Source organism: Cupressus sempervirens, chromosome 5, assembly GCF_028749045.1.
Source record: "Cupressus sempervirens isolate cs-2001-9-10 chromosome 5, ASM2874904v1, whole genome shotgun sequence".
In the NCBI taxonomy this organism is placed as follows: Eukaryota; Viridiplantae; Streptophyta; class Pinopsida; order Cupressales; family Cupressaceae; genus Cupressus; species Cupressus sempervirens.
In genome coordinates this window covers 861,242,416-861,253,094 of record NC_143122.1, presented here as the reverse complement: position 1 = coordinate 861,253,094, position 10,679 = coordinate 861,242,416, and the positions used below count along the sequence as shown (strand labels likewise).

The 10,679-nt window shown below is 31.1% G+C and overlaps 1 protein-coding gene and 1 pseudogene across 1 annotated transcript; one reads left to right on the top strand and one right to left on the bottom strand.

The window, feature by feature from the left end:
- Positions 1-7,129: 7,129 nt before the first annotated feature.
- LOC149558631 (MLP-like protein 423) lies at positions 7,130-8,060 on the bottom strand. The gene is made up of 2 exons (XM_089786146.1): positions 7,855-8,060; positions 7,130-7,460 (listed from the first exon to the last, which is right to left on the bottom strand). The coding sequence occupies exons 1-2, from the start codon at positions 8,033-8,035 to the stop codon at positions 7,165-7,167; spliced, it is 477 nt and encodes a 158-aa protein (XP_089642272.1). The 5' UTR covers positions 8,036-8,060; the 3' UTR covers positions 7,130-7,164.
- Positions 8,061-9,132: 1,072 nt separating this feature from the next.
- Positions 9,133-10,455, top strand: LOC149558630 (uncharacterized; annotated as a pseudogene).
- The last annotated feature ends 224 nt before the right edge of the window (positions 10,456-10,679 follow it).

The following is a 10,679-nucleotide window of genomic DNA, read 5'->3' as shown; positions in this document are numbered from 1 at the left end:
TGGGTAAGGGTTAACTAAATTTTTATTAAAATATTAAATATTTATTAGTGGTCAACATAGGTCCTATTGGAGTACCGAGGTCATTACAACCACTAGAGCATGCTATACAAGCATTCTATGATACATAACTACTAGTAGGATCCCTACAAAGGGGACCATGCAATGATACTCACATAGCTTATACCTAAGAGAACTCTCATCTTATATAATTGTTTATGTTTTATGATGTTTGTTTTGGGATTTGACAGTGTTACTTGATAGTTGTATTGATCCTTAATTTTTATAGCTACATTTCATTTTCGGCATCTGGATAGGGTTTTATTTTTCCTTAACATTTCATGAAAAGATTAACCTTAACTTAAGAAGCCCTCATTTCTAGTATCAACTTCATTTCTGCCTTGGAGCATAAGGGAGTGGATATTCAGGGATCCTAATGGTTGGGTGGAAAATTATATCAAAGTACTATGCATATAAACTCTATTTGAAGCTATATAAGATCATTATTTATAATTCACATTAGAAATAGTTACATTACAAAATGATGATTCAATGTAGATATTAGAAATGGTGATACCTAATGTACTGATTTTGTAAACTCCTGACAAAGACATGGGAATATATAAATAAATTATAAAGTTATGGAAAAAATACTTCTCTTGGAGAAAGGAGAGAGATCAAAATAACATATTTAAATATATTTTCTAAGAAATTATCTTGTAAGTATTTTAATGTTTATAAAGAAAATAAGTAAATCCAAAATAGTGTGGAATATATGTTTATGTAATCAATAAAGTTATCTCATGTGTTTTGTCTTTAAGCATGTGGAATTAAATAAAATGAGCAATAGTTCATTATTATAAATATTAAACCTAACATGTTAAAAACCTACACATGTAAATGTAGGAATAGGGGGTGAACTCATATTTAATCAAAATATATGATTGTATAAGTGTAAATCACTTTACAAATTCTTTGCACATATGTAATGTATAAAATATTTAAAGATAAAATTATTAATAGTCATAATAGGACTAGCTAGATTTATAAGAGTAAACCATGTAACTTGTATTCTTATGGCTTGTGTAAATTATGCAATTCTTAAGTTGATGGATTTTACTTATGTATCAAATTAAGATAGAATGCATTGAAAAGCTTGGATTATGGAAATGGTATCAATGTTATAGAACCTAGAGGGATATCCAGTATACCCTTAAATTAAAAATGTGTCATGCATTTTTAAGTAAGGCTTTAAAAAGAAAACTATTGTAGATTATACTATTTTAATATAGATATTTTGGGTTCCCTAGTGGGGAGATTAAAGGATAAAACTTCATGGGTTTAGGAAACATGGAAATTATAAAGGTGGAGACTTAAACCCTTGTGTAGAATGAGGCCCTAACTTTTATACTCAATATTTTACTATATCCGAGACAACAAAATCAAGAAAAATTGAGTTTAATATTATAGTGAAATTGAATTAATATTTGAAATAGGAAATGATGATCAATAGTAATGCCACATCCTTCTATTCTCCTGATATTGGTTTCCTAACCAATTTTGTAGTCATTGAACACTATTACCTAGGCCAAAAAAACTCTTGAGATCTATCATATATTTTTTATTCAAAATTCTCAAGATGGTTTTTCCTTTGTAACTAGACTATTGGAAACCTAAATAATCTCCACTAATACCTTAATGGATATACAATAAATATCAATATTCTTATTGTTCCAAACCTGCAAAAAATTCTTAGAAAACTCAAAATCATAGGCTTTCATGCATTTAATGTAATTATCAAAATTCCTAACTTGTCGGATGAAACAAATCAAGTTTTTCTATAGTTTTCATAAATATCTTTCTCAATCCAATTATGACCCCCTCCCATAGTTCATAGATCAATCTCCTTATGCAGTTGCTAGGGTAATTCTTGAAGAATGAACTGAGTTTGAAAGGTGTTCATAAATATTTCCATGTCAATAACTCTATCTATTTCTCCATTTCTTTCACTAAAGGTATGTTGACATTCGATCTCATTCAAGTTGGTAATGAGGCATATACATCTCATGATTAACTCAATAATTTCTAATTATGGTTTATGGTTCTTCTTAAGCATCATAATTATATCAAGGGCATCTTCCTCTACAATTACCTTTTCTAACCCATGGTCAAACACTAAATCAATCCCCATAAAAGGCTATAATATTTTCTTATGAGTCTACCCCCACCTACCTCACTTGATGATTTGCACATTGTTGATGAAATAAAGACATGTTATTACAATAATTAGTTTCTATCACTTTTGAAAATGACTAGTCATTTCAATGGTGCATTCTATATCTCTAAAGACAAAGAAATTTTTAAAATAATTCCTTTGTGTCATACAATCCCATGTATTAGCCTAACTTATTTTAAAATAATCAAACATAATCTAATCTAAAAATAAAATTGCAGAGCAATACTTACATAAATACATGCAATAAGACTAGAGAAAGTTGGAGTCACAAATTTTAATTTAGTATTTTTTGACATGGCGACCAAAGACACAAAACTAACCTTATAATTGATAAGTAGGAGATATTTTCTAGAACAAGTCAAATTGTGATATTAATATTAGTATTTAATTGTGTATTGCTTAAGTCAAACTCATTGACCCATATTTAAAAAATAGTGGTTCACACAAACCAATTTTTAATGAGAACAAATGGAATACCTACACTCGTTGGATATAGGTTATGCTCATAGAAGTGAAGCACTAAGGCTTTCCAAGAGGTCACCCATCGTAGTACTACTCCAACTTCAACATACTTAACTACAGAGTTTCCGCCATAGTTAAACTCACTCTGCTTGTAACCCCATTTGCAAACTAGATTACTCAGTACACTCAAAGCTTTGACTTCAAGTATGGCTTGGCCATAGGTCCCTTTTAACTGTACCTAATTTTTTTTTTGACCCTATCTATTATTGTAGCATTTCCTTTTTAACTATTTAAAGATTCAATTTTCTAAACTAACACTATTTCCTTGAAAATATCCCCCACATGTTGTTAGATACAAAATAATTGTAATCTTAACTCCATTTTATCCACTACAAAAATAAATTTTATTATAAAATATAATCTAAATAAAAAAATATAAATTAATAAGTATACATATAGTTTAATATAAATATAAACAAATATATATTTCTTTAGAAATAATTATCTATCTATCTATCTATTTATCTAGCTATCTATCTATATCATTTTATTTAATATAGGATTTGATTTTCTTGTCTTATAATTTATATCTATTATTTTGAGCAAATGTCACCAAAGAGAGAAATCTATTTCAAATGTTTAAAAGTTAAATTAGAATGTGCATATGTATTGGTAGAAGAGATGACAAAATTTGTAGAAAACTATTAAAATAATTTATAATTTTAAAATAAAGAACATAATTAGAATTAGGGCTCGGAATAATTTTTAATTTTTCCTTTTTATTTAAAATTTGAATAAGTTTAATTATATATACATTTCTGCATTACGACAATCACATTAACTCTTGTCACTAATCTCCTCTTTCCAAATATTTATCACTACCGAAGAAACTTCTGAATCTGGCTCCAATTTGCTAAGTGGGAAAGGTCGTTTGAGGACCCCATTTCGGGTATCCAGCATGCCTAAGAATTCTCATCTTCTTGTCCATTCTGCTTCAATGCCATCTAATGTCTTATTGGTGAGGAACTGATTGTTCCGTTTGAAAAACAATTCATATTCTCATCATAATTTATCTTCATTTTCCTATTTCATATCATGAATATTGTTCAATGTTGGTGGTCCTTGAAGATATTATAAATTTAATAATTTTCCATCAAATTAGGGTCAATATTAACCTATTAGACCTTGTGAAACAATATGATCTTTGGAATGGTAGTGCGTCTGTTGCTGACACTTTCCTGTAGGAACCCCTAAACGATAAGTGGGAATTTAAGTATATCTTGGATAGTATGGAACAGGCCATCCATATTTGACATATGCGTCCTCTCTAGTTTTCAATGTAAAAGGTGGGCCAGGAGTTTTCATTGAGATATGCAGTATTGTTTCTGCCAAGCTTCGGGCCATTCCGGCCATTATTGGCCATGAATTCCACCTTCGTCCTTTTTATTTATCATTGGTTCCATCCTGTGACTCTTGTGTTCTTCATGGAAATGTTTTCCATCCCATATTTGAGTATATCTGACTAGTGGCTTTGTTGGTGGGTTGATTCCCAATATAATGCTACAGACAAATTGTCTGTGACTTTCTCCACTATGAAAATAGTTGATGCTTCTGATTGGAGCCCCACGCCCTACTTGTAAGTATAAGTCAGCTCCCGAGATAAAAATATTTTGCTCAAGATGGTTACTTGCACTTTCTTAGTCGCCATCAAATTTTTCTGTTGGGATGATTCCCATTTTGCCATGGTTTTTGCCCCTAGAATGTCCATTTTGCCCTGGGGCTGAAATGGTGATGGCTGCCATGATATACTCAAAATTCACCTACTATTTTAGTGAAAGAGCCATAGATTTTGAGCCCATGACATGAGACTCCATCTAGACTTTGGTTTTTTACTCCGGTCCAGTGTTGAGGTTACCGATCGTGGTTACTTATACTTTTTGCAACCGACCTTTTGGGCCTTCTACAATAATGCAACCTATGTTTGACTTAGACGACTGGCCTGCAATTGATTCCAAGTTTGAATCCGAGGAGCACTCCAATTTTATCATCGTAAGATCTTTTAATTTTGGGGTAATCTTCATATGTCATATCACATATCTCTTTTTATGAATTGGATTGTAATTAAATCACAATTTTTAATATAGACTATTTGTAATAGTTTCAAAATGTTATAGTCTTTAGGACGGTTAGTTGTTGGTGGGATCTTTTTAATATGTTAATTGTAGTTCAAGTTATAAGGGCATTGTCATAGATCCTACTATACTCTTTTGCTAGTTGTGATTTGAGGTTCATTATACTCGTTACCTAGTTTTATGGATATTCTATTTGGCCTCTTATATTTGGTAAGGATTGAAGGTTTTCTTGCTGGTTCATTCCCTCATGAACCTTGAACCTATCTTATTATAATATTAAATTATTGGTTTTCCATTTTTGCCCCAAAAAAAAAAAGTTATATTTTCACTATTACAAATATATATATATATATATATATATATATATATATATATATATATATATATATATATATATATATATATATATATATATATATATATATATATATATATATATATATATATAAAATTGAAAATCAAAATAGATAGTTTATAATATTAAATTTAAAATAGAATAAGAATCAATAGTGTATTTTAAAAGTTGTTTATCAATAATAAAAGCTAAATACAATAATAGAAATTGATAAATGAATTTGATAACATTATTTAAATTTAAAACTATTATCTTAAGGTTCTGGAAAAACAAGTCTTAAATCAAAATAAATATAAAGTCAACTTATTCATTTCAACTAATCAAATGATAAATAATTAATTCATAATATGTTTAGTTATGAAAAAATTATATTTAAATAGTTTTAAAACATAAAATAAATATGTGGTTATTAATTGATTGAGACAAGAGCTAAAAATATAATTTTGTTATATTTTCTTAAATTTTTTTATGTAATAGTAGATTCTTTTAAAAATAAATAAAAATACATAATAACACTCATGTAATACTAGATATAAGAATGTATATAAAATAATATTTTTAGATAGAAACATATACTAATTCATATATTGTAACAAATATTTCTTATATAAAGTTTGTACTTTATATTTTAATTTTGTTTTAAATTATAAAGATAATAAAATATTTTATACATCATAAATATCAACATTGATACATATTCCTTCTTATTCAATATAGCATAATCTATACTTATTAATATTTTTAACTTCGAATAAATTTTGAACAAATTCAGTTAAGGGATATTGAATAGAATATTCAAACAGTGGGAATCTTTGGGATGTGATTACAAAGGAGGTTATGTAAGAACTCATGGCATAACATGTTCGAAGTTCTTGAATCAAGTTCATGTAGTTGTTCACATGAACCCATCTCTCATATAAATAAATGAAATACTTAACACTTATTAAATCTAGATGACTTAACAATTATTTTACTTCATTTTTATTCAATGATTGATTGACAATAAGAACAAAGGGGCTTAAGGGGCTTAAGGATTGATTGTTCTTATTGATTGACAATAAGAACAATGATTGAATGACTAGCTGTGGAAATTATCTCCTACTTATCAATTGATGAGCTTAAGGGGCTTTCTAATGAATGGTTCATAAGGCACAACACTTGGTGAAGGTTTTGCAAATGGGGTTGCAAGCTTTGGGTTTAACTATGGAGGAAACTCTGTAGTTAAGCGCGCTCAGGCTGGAGTAGTACTGGGATGGGTGACCTCCCGGGAAGTCCCGGTGCTTCACCCCTGTGAGCATCACCTAGATCCAATGAGTGCTAAGTGTTCCATTTATTCTCATGAGAGATGGATTCATGTTGAATCACTACTCATGAAACATGGGTCATCGAGTTTGACTCAAAATCACACAGTTAAATCCTGATATTCATATCACAATAAGAACAAAGTTTAATTATTATATAATAAAACTATTTTAATAATTTATTATTATATAGAATTAGGTCCAGTGACTATTCGATCCACATTCTTTTCTATTAATTTCATATGTAGACATATCGAATTGGACGCTCTAAATGTATTCAAAACATTGAATATCCTAATCCAACGTTAAATGCGCTATATAGATAATGATAACAATGCAAATTAAATAGATCGCGGAGAAACTAATAGGAGAACATTCATCCATTACTAAACCATTCGAAATCTCTCACAGAGGACAAGATCAAAAGCTGATTTGGAACACAAAGGCATACAAGACCTTGCTTTCAGACAGGACACCATCAAAGTTGATTTGAAACACAAAGGCATTCAAGACCTTGCTTTCACAGCGAATACACCACAATTGCTGATATAAACTATCAAGCCAACGTAGATCACACATAAACAAGGCTCTATAGAGCCTGAAACAAACACTTCCTAAAACCAACGAGTTATCTTTCCATAACAATCAGCGATAGAGTCAGATATATTCTAAACATCTAAGTTAAGCCACTGGAAGTGGGTTCGAGAGAAGATATTTTTCCAAGACCTTGAAAGTGTGTACAGCGGTGTCCTTGGCATTCTCTGGATGTACAACTTCCCCTTCATGAGCTGACTCATACTCAATAATCCACTTTACAATGCAAGTGCGTGAAGTTGCTCCAGGGCTTACTTTCAAAGTCAGTTTGTATGTCTTGTACTTATTCATTAGCTGTCCATTCAGCACAGTGTGAGTGGTGCTCATATTGGCCTCATCCAAGGATTCTATCTTCTCCAACTTGTAAGTTGCCAAGTGAAATCCTGTTCAAATATTCACCAAAACAAAACAAGCATTATAATATTGCTATCAAGATTCAACCATTGACCTATGTGTTATGGATAGTACAGTTTACAGGAATCTATCTTCCGGAGAATAATTGTAAAACTTGATACTTTCGAATTTGAGATTATTACTGGAAATTACTGTGGGCAACTAGTGATCACCTTCTACTCTAAATTAGAAAAATTTAAAAGTTTCTCCTTTGGCTTTGAAAAAAAATCATCCTAACAATAAATAATGAATATCTCACAGAACATCATTGTCTATAAAGCTTAGACGATTTATTCAGAGAGACATCAAAATATGACAAAATTATATTTGAAAAAAGGGTATGGAAATTCTTAAATCACAAATGACTCTGACGCTTTCATATACCTTCTCCATATTTGATGAGTCTAACACTGCCAGGGTTAATGCCATCTCCCTCGAGTATATCAATACTTTTGAAATGATTGGGCATCAGACTCGGAAATATGTTTGCAGAATTCTCAAAGGCTTTCCATATTTGATTTGCAGGAGCGTTTAGCTCGGCCTCCCAACTCATAGTATGCGCCATCTTCCTTCTTTAATACTAAAGGCTCCGAAATGACAAAAGGAAAAGGATGTGTTTTAGTTGGGACTAAAACAGCCTTATATAGATATAATGTATACCAATAGGGCTACCAGGTGCTCACATGATTCTCGTGTTTCTTTTCTTTCAAACACAATTTCTTCTTTAATAATTCGCTGTAAAGCTGTCTGAATATGACATTTGTGGTACAACATTGCAGGATTGAATGGCTGTTTGGGCAAGACAGACAAAAGAAACTTGTATTTAACTTAAATGCTAACCAAAGTAAGAAGGCGTTGGGACCATGGAAGTTTGGATGAAAGCTTTTCACTATGAGTCCCCCCATCACTTTCCAATAGTTATGTCGGGCTTTTCACATTTACTGCGTTTGGCTATTAAATATTGCTAGATATTTGTGTACGAAACTGATAAAAACTTGAGAGTTATTTGGATAGAATTCACAATTCGATCATTCATTCGACACGAACTGTTCAGCTCTAGGGCTGGTTGGTCACTACAAGATGGGGTGGAGGGGAGGGGAGGGGAGGCGAGGTACAAGACGGGGGAAGGGGTGAGGGGGGAAGACAATATTTGAGACAAATTTTAAATGAATTGTCTTGATTTGAGACAAAAATAAAGTTGTATTGTTTTTAGTATTGTCTTTAAATGAGTGTCTCGAACTATGTCTTAAATTAATGTCTTATAAAGAGAATAAGGAACAAGAGTAAAAATTTGTCTTTTAGAGATAATATTAATCGTCTTTATATATACAAAATGTCTTTAATCTCACTTATTATCTTTCTTAAGATGATTAGAGAACTGGTATAAAATAATAAATTTAAAAATATTATTAAATATAAACTAGAATATAATTAATTAATTTATGTTAAAGCATGGTGAATTCAAACCACCATCCTCCTACTTGTAATATAGTGCAGGTGCTCTTCCATTGAGTTAGTACCTTTTAAAATAAGGAAAACTAAAATTCTAAGGTTTCACAAATATGAGCTACAAGAAGTGGCAAGAAAAATTAAGGTTTCTTAACTGAGTTTCTTGACACAAGCATCCTAAAAGTTCAACATACTCTAGGTTGAACTATTAACATGGCAAAAGAAAAACTAAGAACAAGTGAATATGATGAATGGACACATGCTAGTCCAAGAAAAAAAAGCCAATACAAGCCCTACAAATTTTCAGTAACCGAAAGTAAAAAATTAGTGGTTTTGCCTATGATGTCATCTTTCAAAAGCTCAAAAGTGTGAAAATGTTTGAAGAGTGAGAAAATGTTTTAGATCATATGTGAAAAGAAAATGACATCAAATGCAAAGAAGACCTTCTATGCAATGTCATCAAACTTTATGGAAGAACCAAAAAACCTAAAGCAATCATGGAACTATTTGACAAAATGCCCCAATTTAGATATTCAAAACCCTCAATCAGGTCTTCCAATACACTTCTCAATGCTCTTCTTAATTCCAAGCATTTTGATATACTCCAACCCCTATATAAAACAATTCCCATTTCACGAGACACACACACACATATAACATTCTCATGAAAGCATACTACAATGCCAATCATTTAGAGGATGCATGCAAACTAAAGTATAGTTACTTATGGTAGACTTATAAATGCTTTGTGTGAAAACATGGATGTAAACTAGGCTTTTTAATTGTTTAATGATATGACCAAGAAAAAGGGATTGTGTTCCAATGTTCATATTTATATGGCCTTGATGGGGGGAATTTATAATTCAAGGAAGGTAGATAAGGCCTTGAAGCTAAAGATGGAGATGGAGCACAAGGGGATGAGAACAGATACTGTAGCTTACACTGCTCTTATCAATAGTCTATTCAAGTTAGGTCATTTTGAAGAGGTGGGGAAGATGTTGAAAGAGATGAATGATAATGGGTGTATACTACATGTTGCTACTTATAGTACTTTTATTACCTATTTGTGCAAAGATGGTAATTTTGAAGGTGCTTTTGGGTTTTTGGATACCATGAAGTGTATCTTTTGCAAGTAGGATATTGTTAGCTATAATATATTTGTAAGCGGTCTTTGAAATCAAAGAAGCCTATGATCTTTTTGAAAATATGCCAAGTAAAGGTTGTGATCCTACTGTGGTTACCTATAGAATAATGCTTGATGGATTCTATGGGGCTAGGATGTTTAAGCAGGCTGTCATGTTTTTTGAATTGATGGTACTAAAGGGATTTATCTCATGAAGAATCAATGTTTCTAAAGTAATTTCTAGTCTCTATAAGGAGGGAAAGATTAACTGGGCTTCATTAGTCTTGAGGAATATGGAAAAGGAGTGCCTTGTTGATTTTTCAGCTTGGGATGCATTGGTACCTTATGTTTGTACTAAAATAGAGCAGAAAAAGGGCTTACAACTTTTGAATCATATAGTCTACATTTCCTGAAATGGATTCATGCCATGCCAAAATCCTTGTTTGTCTTTGCAATAAGCTTTTTTTAAGGAATAATCACAACTACAGTAAACATCCTTTATTCCAGTGCCTAATATAAAAGATCCTTGAACTAAGCGAAAATGGTAGGGGTGACAATATAGGCATCAAAGTCATATTTGTTATGTATCCCTATTTAGAAATTAATCATTGTAGCTAGTATGTACCTCATGAGTAGT

Excerpts from the sequence above, each read along its gene's own strand:
- LOC149558631 (XM_089786146.1), bottom strand. The coding sequence starts at position 8,035 with ATGGCGCATACTATGAGTTGGGAGGCCGAGCTAAACGCTCCTGCAAAT. Across the intron at positions 7,461-7,854 it reads ACTCATCAAATATGGAGAAG|GATTTCACTTGGCAACTTAC; the intron begins GTATATGAAAGC and ends ATATTTGAACAG.